Source organism: Anabrus simplex, chromosome 1 (genome assembly GCF_040414725.1).
Source record: "Anabrus simplex isolate iqAnaSimp1 chromosome 1, ASM4041472v1, whole genome shotgun sequence".
NCBI lineage: Eukaryota > Metazoa > Arthropoda > Insecta > Orthoptera > Tettigoniidae > Anabrus > Anabrus simplex.
Window position 1 is genome coordinate 483,397,074 of NC_090265.1, and position 15,379 is coordinate 483,412,452.

Here is a 15,379-nt window from a genome sequence, read left to right on the forward strand (position 1 = left end):
AAAAAACATTTCAAGGAGGAGGAGTCGGACGGCCTCGCGCGGTCCTCTCCTTCGGCAAGGCTCCCTCAAGGAGCGAGACTCCTGCTGAGCCTGCTGTTACGAGCTCAGGCGAGTCCTGTATGTACTCTGTAAGCGGCGGCTCCGTCCGTCGCCGACAGCAGGAGTGTCGCGGTCCGCGTTGCCGCATCTCCTTCGATGCAGACGTTCAGCATTGGTAATGTTCAGTAGAAATTCCATAATAAATGGTCAAATTTAATTCTGATATTCAAAATGTGATTTAATAAGATATAGTAGGCTATACTGTTTATAATGTTCTTTTGTGGTAATTGTGACATTTTCTCATTTCAGATGAAAATGAAAAATTAAGAGAAAGTACCAAAGACTTAAAGAAAACTGTAGTTGATTTAAAAACTGTAAGTAAATTTTGAACACATACACTGGTTATAGATTTCTTTTCAAAATTATATGGAAATAGTCAGAATAAGTATGAAGGCTTGATGTGGAACTTACTTAGAGAGATAAAAAATTGTCAGAGGTGTCCCATAAGAGTACTTGTCACATGTGAACTATCTAAGTAATAATTAGACTAGTAATAGGGAGCATGCAAGGTACTGGTTACCGAGTGCTCTGGCGGAGTTCCAGGCATTACTGCTGGGAGAATACGTCTCGCTGAGGTTGAAGACTTGTTTCACAGTTACGGTAAAAATATCATTGCATTGTATCATCAAGATATGAACTAGTTCTATGGAAGTTGTAATAAAATATGGGTTTGGGTACATACACTACCAAAATAGTTGCAAATCAACAGTGAATAAAACACAGAAACTAGTTGAGAGTGGCCGCGTGTTACAAGCTGAAGAAATATAACTGTTTCAAGTTGTACACTTACTGGCTTTGTTGTAAGACTGATAAGTGTCAGTAAATGCCTGCACAAGGTAACAATTGAGGTAATTATGGTAGCTCACTATTGTTAAACACAGTGTATTTTACATTTTAATTTTATGTGAGTCAGTGAAGTTTATAATATTTTGAATTTCTATTACAGCTTGACAGTCAACAATGAAACTGCGTAGATTCAAATTGTGACTGTGTGGCTGGTGCCAGAGGGCACTGTAAACATGTAGGTGCCATTATACAGTACTGCAATTCTGATTCAGGATTTAGTAAGACAAATTTGCCACAAGAATGGGGGAAACCAAATTTGGAAACAACTGGTATGTAATATTGTCGCTGTTAATTATATAATAAATTGAAGTGCTCACAATTTGATTAATACAGTGTAGATTTTATATGTTCTAGGGTCCATAAAATATATGAGAGAGAAGAAGGCTGAAGATCTTTTTCCCAAGCAGAGGATGAGAACTGACAGACGTGCTGTTATTACCATCGAGAAAGTAGGAAGATCTGATCTAGATAATTCATCTTGGACTGAAATGATTAGAGAGGAGCTGAAAACTGAATCTGAATCAGTAGCCAAAAGTTTATGCAAAAAGTTGTGCAATAATAGTGTCAGCATTGGCATAAGGAGAGTTTTAATAAACTCATGAATGAGTTGCTACAAGTTCAAAACACATCCATAGTGTTCAGTTCTGGAGAGTTTGAAGTAACAATTTTTATACTTCTAACTAATATTATGGTAACAACAGAACAAATACTTGATATTGCCTTTAAAACTCAGTTTCCAAGTGCATGTGATGAATTGCTGAAGGTACTTGTCACAGGTGAACTATTTAAGGATTTCCTCATTTCTGCTTCAAGTCGAGCCCATTGGGCCCGTAGGACGCGTAACCCTCATAAATTAGCAAAAACGTTCCTTGAGGAAAACCCCGTGGCTCATAGAAATCTCATGTATGGCAAAGCTAGTGAGGGCATTGCCCTGAAAGAGTACTCCTCTTTAACAAGATTGGAATGTCTAACCTCAGGGGTAGTAATAAACCATAAACAACCCTGGCTTTGTGTTACAGTACAATACAATACAATACAATACAATACAATACAGTTTATTGCCATTAGACAACATACAGTTGCAATAGACAAAGTCAAATACAAGTTACAGTTTAAAAAATATAAATACACTACATCTAATTGTCATTAAACAGAGCACTACATATAAAAGGTTTATATATACTAAAATGGTTTTTGTTGGTTTTTTGCTAGAGGCTTTACATCGCCCCGACACAGGTAGGTCTTATGACGACGATGGGATAGGAAAGGCCGAGGAGTTGGAAGGAAGCGGTCATGGCCTTAATTAAGGTACAGCAGCAGCATTTCCTATTAACAGGCAACATCTGGTAAGGCTATAAACAGGAATTCCATCAGTTTAAATAAGTAGATGACTCTTTCATCATATTGCTAAGCGAAGTTCTGATAAGCTAGATTTATCCGAGTGTATTATTTACAAGGATTATAGTTCTACATTCTTTATTATTGGTGGCAAGAAATTTGTTAATACACAAGCTACGTAAACAATGTCGCTGATGTATGGGAACAGATCTTTAGGAAAATGTTTCAAGATTTTGAAAAATTTTCATCTGTATGCATCTTTCAGCATGTATTCACACACTTGCTGCACTCTGAGTTTGTAACACTTCATCTTCTGTAATCACCCATTGTGAAGAAAAGGCAGCATAACAAGTAAAGAATGAGGTGACTGAGGTGACTGGGAAGCCCTTGTCGGCTGATATAACGTCCCCCTCACTCGAAAGATTTCAGAAGCCTGAATTGTTAACAATCATTAGTCCTTCCATCATAACAAGGAAAAACAAAAACAATAGTTCCGTTTGGGGCCACGTCTAATAAAATCTTAAATGTATAACATGACTTGTGTGAAAAATACATGTAACATATCTCATCTCCTCTTGGTGGTGTTTCTGATTTTATTTCTGTGCAATCGATTATAACACATGCATCAGGATAAAGTGTTTTAAAAACATGAGGCAAATTATTTTGTGTGAATAGTTTGCTAGACCAGAAAATAAAATTAGAAGTGCATTTCTTGACTATTCCAAGAGCTGTGAAAAATATTTGTGCAACAATAGTACAGTGTACATCATATATGACTGCCAAGGCAGCAAAGGTTATGCCCAATTTCATTTTAATTAAAAATAGTAAACAAACATCATCATTACTTACATTTATAGACACTTTAGAAAGAAATCACGAAAGTAAAAAAATGAATGTTTTAAATGAAACACTGTTAAATCCTTCAACTGTGCCTCACTTTTTATGCTCTGATATCCATGAAATCCTCTACATATGTACAGAGAGGGGGGAAGGGAGGAGCTGGGAAAACAACTTTCATCCACCTTTTCCAAAATACTTGTAATTGCTGTACTTGAGTTGCACGGTGTACCTACATTATTTCCACTAAAAACAGATGTGAATTTGAAAGTCATTGCTTCAACCTCAAATGCTGCTTGCACTGACTTGTGTAGATTTTCACTTTCATTCTGTACAACTAAGTCACAAGTTTCCTGACTAGAAGATGTACATATGTATCCTTGAGCACTTCATTCATTTCCTCGCACTTTCAAAATGGGATACATCACATTCTCTTTTTGGTTTCCTCTTATAGCTCTCATGAATAATAGATGGTATATATGATGCATGATTTTCAATTTTACTTGGCTTTCCTCCAGCAAAATGTTCACTGCAAACAATGGAGCATTTACTGGTCTCCCACGTTGTTCCATCTGCACTGACATGTAGGAAAAACATTTATTATTATTATTATTATTATTATTATTATTATTATTATTATTATTCAAATAACCCTTTTTAGGGTACGTTAATCAACTTTGGTTACTTTTCTTTCCATTTAATTTCCTTTGTTTCCAAACTTCCTTCATTTTTCTGAAAATGTTGTTCCTTTTCCTCTTGAGTACATTTTCTTCCAGTTGTTAATTTCTTTCTCTCCTGAAATCCTGCCTTTCATGTTACTTATCTGAAACGTGTTCTGTATTCTATTGTATCTATTTTAATTTCAGCGTTTTTCATATCCTTTTCAATTTCAGTGAACCATGTTGTATTTATTATTATTATTATTATTATTATTGTTGTTGTTGTTGTTGTTGTTTTGTTTGTCCAACCCTTGTCCCGTTTCCCTATGGGTTTTGAGTCAGGTGCAACTTACTAAGTCATATTGAGAAGCGTTCCGTTGCAAACTGCACTCGCTATTTTCACTAAGTGCATTTTTCTGGTTTATTAGTCAGGCAGAAGTTCCTTAGTCCACTTAGTGACTTCTGCTTGGTGCAAGTTCTTCCTTTGATTATTGTTCAGTAGAATTCACATCGTATTGTGCAGCTGTTATAACAATAACTCTGTCTATTGTTGGCCGTAATAATTATAGTATGGCTGCGTCATTTTTACAATAATGTTTTTTCAGTCGCTAGAAAGCTGCTATTTGTGTTAGAAGCTGGTTGATATCTGTAAGTTTGCAATAATGTTGAAGTGTGAAATATGTGATTTATCTTTAGAAAGCAGAAACCTTATAATACATTATGCTAAACACCAAGAACCTGAGGATACCTCTCTAACTGCAGAATCTGAAGCTGTTCTTATAGATGTAAGTACAGTATATCCATTCTTCGAGTGGTCATGGACTTACTACATTCTCGTTTACATTCATTAATAAATCCGATTCTGCAGAGGAATAAATTTATTACGTTAGCAATCTTTTAACATTTTAGGCAGAGCCGGGTGCAACTGAGGAGAATGGACTTGGCTCAAAGGAAATACAGGGCAATAAAAACACCATCATAGCAGAATCGACTGCTGATGAAAATAGTGATGTAAGTTTGTGTAGAATTTTTTAGTTTTGAAAATTAAATCATAAAGATTTAACAGCTTTTCTAAGTTTTCAATCTTCATTATCAGGATAGTGAATCTGATCCCTTTGGCTATCCTCGCATGGATGATAGTGACAAGGATCCTAATTGGCTACCTTCAGATGAAGATTGTTGTGAAATAGACCAGATGTGTAGGTCTGGAAAGTCTACAACAACCCACATGAATATTCCAGCAGAGTCATGTATGTCTCCTGGCAACAGCAGTTTTAATAATGTCCTAACAAAATCCTAGAACAAGGTGTGGCTGTTTGAAGATGAGGGTACTCCTGTGACTGTGCAAAATTCAAGGTCAGTGAAGAAAAGGATGATTGCAGTATGCTTCACTAACCGGGGCATCCTGACTTGGGTTGTGCTAGAAACACAAAGGACAGTTACTCCGAAGTGGTACAGTGACACTTGTCTGCCTCAGGTCATCCAGGCTCTCAAGCAGCTCCGTCCAAGGTCACGGTTCAACACTTGGCTCTTGCATCACGACAATGCTCCAGCACATCGTGCTAATGTAACAATGGATTTTCTTGCCAGATCAGGGTTGACTGTGCTTGATCGCCCTCCATACAGTCCTGATCTTGCCCCATGTGACTTCGCACTCTTCCCAGAAGCGAAGCTGAAGCTGAAAGGGCGGCGTTTTTCATCCGACGAGGAGCTTCTGGTAGCATGGGATCAAGAGTGTGAAAATGTAACCGAAGAAAAGTGGCAGGGTTGGTTCAGTGACTGGTTTCATCGTATGGAGAAGTGTATTGAGTGTGGTGGAAATTATTTTGAAAAAGTCTAAAGCATTCACTCACATTGCAAAACTTTCCTAGTGCCCTTTATATGTGTAACAAAACCAAGGACAGTGATGGAAATAAAGTAAACTGGTTGAAAGTAAAGCGCTTTAGATTTGAAAAGGATACACCGGGTATTCTCAAGTATCGATATGGTCAGTCTGGAAGATACTCTGAGATAAATACTTTTGGCCGAGGTCGCTGAAAAAAAAGATGCCCACCCTTCAGAAGGCTTACAAAACTCCTTTCCCTATATCAGAACAAAAGTACAAGGATCTTATTAGACTATGCAATAAAGGAGTTGATCCAACAGAATTTCAAACATGGTACTACTCCTTACACCATTCAGGTGCAGTGAGGGATCGAAATCCAGAACCAAGTGTGGACAGTGAAAGTGAATGTGAATCTAATGATAATGACTAAAACATGACACATAACAGTGAGAAAGGTTTACTGTTTTACTGACATGAGTGTTTTAAATTTTTTTATATTGTCACACTTTCGTTCTCTGAATCATACTGTGTAGTTATTACAAATAGTTCAAAGAAATAATAATAATATAATACTTTCATGCAGCTACACATTTATTGTGAGCCAGTACTTGTTATTTTTGCCTTTATAACAACCCAAGAAGAAGTTCATTCCTTTCCCAACAGAAGTCACTAAGTCAAAAAATATTAGATTTCTTTCAAATTTGGTATGGTACTTCAAATTTGCAAAAATAGTGAAATTATGGAAGTAAGTCGAAGTAATAGTGGCAACAACACCAAAAAACATGTTAATGCTAACTAATAATGCAAAACTGATTTTAGGAGTTGTTTGAAACATTAAAACAGCTATAACTCAGAAGTAAGATTTCTGACTTAGTGAATTCTGCCTGAACGACGACGATATGATAGTAGGGAGAGGGTGAAACCCGGTGCTGGCACATAGCCTACTCCTGTCAGATAGCACCAAGGGGTCTACTCAAGGTTTAACGTCTCCATCCGACGGATGAATCACTGAATGGAAATTCTAAGTTCCCCTGGAGGGAATTAGATATTTGTCCACCAATAGAGCATATAAAAAATTACATGTATGGCTTTTCAGGCGTTTGTTCTATTAACCAGCGTTTCGTCTGATCAGACTGTGCCTCTTAAATAGGCTTCTGATAAATTCTGATTCCATTCGGAATTGCTAGGCGGGCATTAATTCCATTGTGGAGTTTTATCTCCCGTATGCAGTTATCAGACTGTGCCTCTTAAATAGGCTTCTGATAAATTCACCTGCATACACCCAGCGTCAGTGGGTAGGGTCTGACACATTCCACTCTGAAGAGTCTAGTATCAGACCTGCATACACCCAGCGTCAGTGGGTAGGGTCTGACACATCCCACTCTGAAGAGTCTAGTGTCAGACCTAAGACAAAACGCTGGTTAATAGAGCAAACTTTCGCCATCAGAATGTTGGCCGCCAGGGTAGGGGAGGTGGTGGTATACAGTTTCTAATTGTCAGAAAAATGGAGAAATTTCAAGAGAAGGAAAAACCTGTTTCTGTCATGATCTCGTAAAATATGGGCGTGGCCAGTAACTTGTTACAAGAAAAATAATCCCCCATCGTAGGTTTGTGAATAATCCCTTGAAGAAACAAAAGTCCAAATAAAAGTTTTATTTCATACTTATTTGTAGGAATCCAGTATTTTTCCCTACTCCTCCATTTCATTTTGTTCACCAGTGTTTTCCCACAAATTTTCTGTTGAACATAAATATTAGTTTGCTCAGCAATATACTGACAGATAGTATCATCCACAAACAGTTTGTAATTGTCCTCTGGAGTCTTTACATCCAAGAACTGTTCTTTTACTCCAGGAATGAATTTTGCTGGAAATCTACTCCTTTTGTGTTCATCTTCTACCCACGTAATAGGCCCTGACATATCACTGCAGTTTGAGTCTGCCTGTATCTCTCCATCGTCACTGTCATCACCCGAGGCGTCACTTTCAAAACTGCAACCATTTGCTGTGATAGCACCAGAATGCTGTCCTGTACCACTTGTGCCTCCTTCTCCAGGGAACGAATTATCTTCACTATCTGAATGGAAGTCACTGAAGTCATCGTCCTTGTCACTAAACTCCAATATTTCATGTACAAGTGAATACAAGATGTCATCACGTAATTCTTCAACTCGATGTCATTTAGAAGACATAATTATGACTGAAAAGTACTCTCATGAAACAAAAGTGCAATGCATCTACAGTATAAGTTCAAATTCACTTCTCCCCATAATTACTCCTTTTCAAACTGATATACTATACAGTTCCCAGTCTCATAAGACACTGAAGCATTCGAGTAAGTACATAGCAAGAACGCAGCTGATTAGCCTACTTCCCGTGCGAGACAAACACATAGCGCGCTTTTGCACGGAAGCAAATTTTTTTGAATGACATACAGCTTTGTCTGCTCTGTTTCTGTTAAGCAGAAGTACTTACTAAAAATAACACTTCATGACAGGGGCATGCAGATAATGAGGACTGAAGTCACTCTCCCCACCTGGCTGGTTATTTCCTCGAGCAACTTAAGTCACGCTCCCCAGTATACGGGTTAACTTTTTCGTAGCTTACAAATTCTTCTTTCACCAGAATGAATACTCCCCCTCCTACCAATCCTATCCTATCTCTACGATACACTCTCTAGTTCTGTGAGAATATTTCTGCATGCATTGCATCATTTCTCAGCCATGATTCAACTCCTATTGCAATATCTAGCAAGTATATATCTATTAAATTACTTTGTTCTATTCCTTTCTTTACAATATTTCTACAGTTCAACACTAACTTTTTTATGTCATCCCTACTTGACTTCCAGATCTCTGTACCCTTATCACCACTCCCTAGACCACCCCGTTTCCTTGAATGTACCTCCCTATAACCCTTCCAAACAAATTTCCTAACTTATATGTACCACTGTGGTTTAAGTGAAGGCCATCGGAGTGCAGAACCCTATCTCCTAACCACCCATTAGGATCTAGAAATCTCACTCCTAGTTTCCCACATACCCTCTCTATAGTCTCATTTAAATTCCCAATCACCCTCCAGTCAGTATCCCTTCTACACACTATTCCACTGATAATCTGCACTTCCTTAAACTTCACCCATGCTGCATTTACCAGATCCCACACATTCCTAACTATGTTGGTACTTATACCAGCTTGCTTTACGTTGTTGGTACCAACGTGAAACACTACCACCTTCTCTTTCCCCTCCTCCTTCTCTTCTACTTTCTTCAACATCCGCCTCAACGTAATTCCTGGATAACACTCTATCAACATCCGCCTCAACGTAATTCCTGGATAACACTCTATGCTGGTTCCCTTTCCTCCACACACTTCCCTCACATGTCTTACGATGGAATCCCCCATGACCAGAGCGACAACCCTACCCTCCCCAACTGATCCCCTCCCCTCCTGGTCAGCCCTATCTTTACTGACAGCTGCCAAAACTACTTCCTCCTCCCTTTTATCCCTCCCATGACCCTGTTCCACCTGACTTTTCTTATCCTCTACTGTACATTTCCCTTTCCTACTATTTCCCTTCCTCCTATTTCCACACTTCTCAACAACAGTTTCCTGTTCTTCATCTTCCCTCTGTTGTTCTAACTGCAGTGACTCGTACCAATTTCTCACAGACACCTGTCCTGAATTCTGATCCTGAATAGAGCCCTTAACCTGCAATCTCCTTCCGTTTAGAACATTACACCACCTGTCTTCTACAATTCCTCCCATTCCTTCCCATCTCCATTTTACATCTACTGTATCCTGTACATTGTTTGAGGGAGGCCTACCTTCCTTCCTGTCTTCTGAGAGAATCCTAATTATCTCCCTCAAACTCTCCAACTCCTCCCTCATAGTCCTTAATGCCTGGCTACACCCACAGTTCCTACACTTGCATCCCTTAGCCATTCTTTACGGAAAAATGAAATGAAAAGGAAAAATAAAATAATTATGTGCATTATCATAGCTGGTATGGTAAAAGTGACTTAGCAACAACAAAAAATGCAATTCATTAACATCTCTGTTATCATTGCCAGTACAGTAAAAGTATACAGACATAAAATTCTATATAACTTTAGTTATGTAGTACCGGTATTTATCAGTAAGACTATTATTAACATAAATATTTGAGAATTAATTATTAGGCCTTCCCCTAAACTACCATTTCACTCAGCTTGTATTAAATTATTTATAGCCTAGATTATAGTGCCTCATTCCTCGACTTTACATACTGATTTTCATTAAATTCTCTTCAGCCAGTTTCTCGTGATGCCCGTACAGACAGACAGACAGAGACAACAGAAAATTAAAAAGTGCATTTCCTTGTTGCTGTGATCAATCAATCAATCAATACTGATCTGCATTTAGGGCAGTCGCCCAGGTGGCAGATTCCCTATCTGTTGCTTACCTAGCCTTTTCCGAAATGATTTCAAAGAAATTGGAAATTTATTGAACATCTCCCTTGGTAAGTTATTCCAATCCCTAACTCCCCTTCCTATAAATGAATATTTGCCCCAGTTTGTCCTCTTGAATTCCAACTTTATCTTCATATCGTGATCTTTCCTACTTTTATAAACGCCATTCAAACCTATTCGTCTACTAATGTCATTCCACGCCATCTCTCCGCTGACAGCTCGGAACATACCACTTAGTCGAGCAACTCTTCTTCTTTCTCTCAATTCTTCCCAACCCAAACATTGCAACATTTTTGTAATGCTACTCTTTTGTCGGAAATCACCCAGAACAAATCGAGCTGCTTTTCTTTGGATTTTTTCCAGTTCTTGAATCAGGTAATCCTGGTGAGGGTCCCATACACTGGAACCATACTCTAGTTGGGGTCTTACCAGAGACTTATATGCACTCTCCTTTACATCCTTACTACAACCCCTAAACACCCTCATAACCATGTGTAGAGATCGGTACCCTTTATTTACAATCCCATTTATGTGATTACCCCAGTGAAGATCTTTCCTTATATTAACACCTAGATACTTACAATGATCCCCAAAAGGAACTTTCACCCCATCAACGCAGTAATTAAAACTGAGAGGACTTTTCCTATTTGTGAAACTCACAACCTGACTTTTAGCCCCATTTATCAACATACCATTGCCTGCTGTCCATCTCACAACATTTTCGAGGTCACGTTGCAGTTGCTCACAATCTTGTAACTTATTTATCACTCTATAGAGAATAACATCATCCGCAAAAAGCCTTACCTCCGATTCCACTCCTTTACTCATATGGACACAACTGATATAGAAATACCATTATTTCTAAATTCTGAGCAATGCACAGACAAAACTCTTATTTTACAGTATATATAGGTAGTGTTGCATACATTTGTTACTGACTATTAATGGGCGATATGAACAAGTGTTAAAACAAAATCAAAAAAATCAAGTAAAATTCCATGTTCAACACATTAATAAATGTGAAAATGCTTGCTATACTTAGTGTAGCCCCAGATACTGTATGTCTGCTCCTCTCAGCTGCTATACTTACTTTGAGCCAGGACATTGGTCTCACCATCTTTTTATCATCATCCACTAATAATCAGTGACAAGACTTTCTTTAACATGAACAATTTTGAATACACTGTGCATATATGCATATGCATATGCATGATATAAAAGTGATTTGCTAGAATCTGAGGAAGTTCTACAAAATATAAATTTCATTTTTCCTGTATTGACAGCTAAACTAATAATCTTTAAATCAATGATTTATTATTAAATAGTATCCTCCTTATTCAATACTTTATGTTTAGAGTTTGTGGTTTTTAGCATTATTTTGTAATAAATGCAAAATATGTTGAAACTTTGTCAGCGTATGTGCCTTCATCTTATATGACCCCTACGAGTGGTTTTTAGCTATTATGAATTAGCAATAAAATGTGAAATTGATTCAAAGTGCAAAATTATACAATTTATGCAAAATAGATTCAAAATACTTGGTTTAATGCGAATTAACGTATATCTTTTTAAAAAGATGCATTTTCTTAAAAATAAGATATAGGCTATGTTATTTATTTCAGGGGAAAGAATTATTATGGCACCTTAAATCTCTCAATGTGTGGAATATCTTTCAACAAAGATAAGTGCAAAGAACAACCTATCAAACATCTTAATATACTTTCATGCACACGCGTTCATTCACTTTGTGTTGACCCTTGATCATAGTCGGTTATTCTTGACATAGGTGTTGAGTACTAGTTCTGTTTTAAAGTACAGTAGCGATTTATTGTCTGGTAGCCATGGGTAGAAGCGAAGTGACAATCAAACAGCGTGCCGAGATTTACTAATCAGAACATCTTTATGTAAGCGATACAGATATATTGATGTGCCGACTTTGCAATCAAATTATGCCTATTTTCAACCAATTTGCTACAAAATGCTAAATTTGAGAAGTATAGATGCTAAATAAATGGTAAATTTGGAAATCAAAATGCTAAATCTCTGATTTTTAAATGCTATAAACCACAAACTCTTAATTATGGTTATAACAAGGATTTAAAAAACTTAAATTTCACATTTGTCACATCTATACATGTTTCAATCCTAATTGGATCATCTTCAGTAGATTGCTAAAATTTAACATATATCATAGTTTAAATCATTTAAAATTGAAGAAAGAATGATGTTGTGAATGTTAAATTGTTCTTATTAAGAAAAAATTATGCCCATAATAAGTCGTGTTAAAATCTTCAGTGTGCATTGTTATCCACTTGTCATAATATCTTCTTAATGCCTCATTAGTTAAAAGTCGCTAATTGGACTAGGTGGTATCTGATTTCACAGGATCACGCACGTAAACACATCATTCAACTGGGCAAAGAAGGCAATTATATCATCGAGACATATGTTATTACGGTAATCCTTATTGGCAGCGAACCAATTCACGAAACATCCACTAATAAACAGATACTGCCTAATCCAATTAGCAGACTTTTAACTAATGAAACATCAAGATGATATTATGACAAGTGGATAACAGTGCACACTGATGATTTTAACATGACTTATTAGGAGCATGAACCTTGTCTTAATAAAAACATGTTAACATTCACAACATCATTCTTCCTTCAGTTTTAAATGTTTTTAACTATGATATGTTAACTTTTAGCAATCTCCTAAAGATGATCCAGTTAAGATAAGAAGCAGAAATGTGTACCAGAAGACGGGAAGGAGAACAACAAATACCAGACAAAAAAGTGCGCGATAATTATAGAGGAATCACACTCTTATCATTAGTGACAGAACTATTGGAAAGGATATTCGATAGGAGAATGAGAAGAAAGGTAGAAAGAGAGTTGCAGACTTAATTTTTTTAATTCACATTATACCATAATGTATTGAATAGGGAGGATACTATTTAACAATAAATCATTGTTATAGTGATTTAAAGATTATGATGAGAATGTTCTTGTACAATGAAACATAACAATCTCCTTTTACAGTTATGTTGTAGTGTTTTGATAAATTTATATTTTGTGTTTGACAGATTGAAAAACTTTAAAGTTATATTAACTAAGTTGACACTGAAATGAATAGCTTTGCTCTAAACAAAAAGGAAAAAATAAAACTAACAGTACTGTATGTCAAGTCCTAGGGCACCTACTTAAAGCCTTGCCCTAATAATGACAGGTACAGTACATACTCTACTATAACTTCTATTAAAACAAAAATCCCACTACAGCCACTACCAACACCACTAGTTATTGGAGACATTTTGACACACTATGGGTAATAACCTCTAATGTCTAAGCCTATAATCAGTTGACCATGATAACATTACACTGACTGACTATTGTTAACTGAAGTGTACTCTGCCTCATCTGTGCCATTCGTCTCCACTAGAGAGTATACTACTATAATTGTGTAAAAACTAACCCAGCAATCACAGGCACATCAGCTACTAGTTTATATTTGTGAAAAGTTGTTGTAAGCTTTTATTGTAGTTGAAACAAAAAGTACTTAATAGAAAATACCTCACTATTTATAAAATCTTCTAATTAAACAGAAAGTGGTGAACGAGAGTGCAGCTTGGGAGCGGAGATTACGAGATATGAAGTGGGAACACGATAAGCGTGTGGATGAAATAAGAAAGAAGTTACAAGATGAAGGTAAGTTCAATATGTTCAATTATTAGAACAAACTTCAAATAAAAACTACATATGCAAATATGGTATGTAGATACAATACTGATCCTCACATATAAAAAAGAAAATAAAGTTCTAAAAATACCTCAGTAGGCATACTACGGAAGACTACAGTATATATTTCAGCCTATTTATTCATTATCATCATCATCCTTTCCCCTTATGCATCTCCTGCCAGTTTGGGGACATTTATGGCACTTCTCCATCTTCCTCTCTCCATCATTCTGCCCCAGTCCAGGTTTCTTCTTCTTGCATTCCTCTTTACTGAATCAGTCCACCTTGTTCTACGTCTCTCTCTCTCTCTCTCTCTTTCCTTCGAACTTCTTCTCCATCATTTGTTTTGGTATTCTTTTCTCCTCCATCATCTATACATGTCCAAGCCATCTTCGTTTACTCCTATCAATTCTCTCATTTAGGTTAGCTTTTCTTACATCTTCGTTTCTCAATCTGTGCTTTTCCTATCATATTTCTTAGGTACTTAATTTTGCTGGCCTGAATTCTACTTTTCTCCCTACCTTTCACTGCCCAGTCTCAGCTGCATAGTCAATATGGGTGCATAATACATTTTGTACATTATCTCTTCATACTTCCTTGGTACTTCTTTATTCCAGACAAGGTTTCTTACACTCTGGTAGAATGCATTGCCCTGTTGCTCTGTCTTGCTAATCTCCATGTCCAGACTTGTATTCTCCATTAATTTACTCCCTAGGTATTAGAAACTGTCAACAATTCCAAGGCTTTGACCACCAATTTTCATACTGCCTTTCCCTTGGCTTTCTCCTCGTGGTATCACCATGGCCTTGCTTTTACCTGCGCTGATATCCAGATCATACTTTTGAATTTTCTTGTTCAGTACATCAAGTTGTTCTTGTACTTCACTGCTGTTCATCCCCTAGAGCACAATATTGTCTGCAAATAGTAATAACTTCATCTCCTTATTCCCATATGCTTCTTTTGTCTCCTTTACAATTTCATCCACAACCATTAGAAACAAAAGAGGTGACAGTACACTCCTCTCTCTTATTCCAGTTTCATTTCTGAAACATTCCAACTTTCCAACTGGAGGCTGTACACTGCTGATGCAGTTGTACATTGCTTGCCCCATTTCTACAGCTTGTGTACCCAGCTCCTTTTGGTCATGGTTTTCTAAAACCTTCTTCCTAAGAACAATATCATATACCTTTGTTATATCTATGAATGTCATGACCAGATCCTTTCCAAATTCCCAATTCTTTTCCATTAACTGCCACATGCTAATGATTGGGTCTACACTAGATCTTCCACTTCTAAAGCCATACTGTTCCTCTTGCAACTCTCTATCTTTCTACTCATTCTCCTCTTGAATACCCTTTCAAATAGTTTTGCCACTAATGATAAAAGTGTGATTCTTGTATAATTATCACACACTTTTTTGTCTGGTATTCATTGTTTTCTTCCCCCAGTCTTCTAGTACATGTTTCTGCTTCCATACACACTTTAGCGATCTGTACACCCATTGTAGTCCTACAGGTCCAACAGCCTTTATCATTTCTACACTAATTTCATCCATCCCTGGTGCCTTTCCCATTTTTATTTTATCTG

The 15,379-nt window shown here is 37.0% G+C and overlaps 1 protein-coding gene across 1 annotated transcript in view; it reads left to right on the forward strand.

Annotated features, from left to right (window-relative positions):
* The window catches only part of LOC136856984 (myosin-9), an 87,668-nt gene that overhangs the window by 22,791 nt on the left and 49,498 nt on the right, over window positions 1-15,379 (forward strand). The window contains exons 3-4 of the mRNA XM_067135306.2: window positions 349-413; window positions 13,660-13,762. Of these exons, the coding sequence (XP_066991407.1) occupies window positions 349-413; window positions 13,660-13,762 (168 nt within the window). The remainder of the gene's footprint in view (window positions 1-348; window positions 414-13,659; window positions 13,763-15,379) is intronic.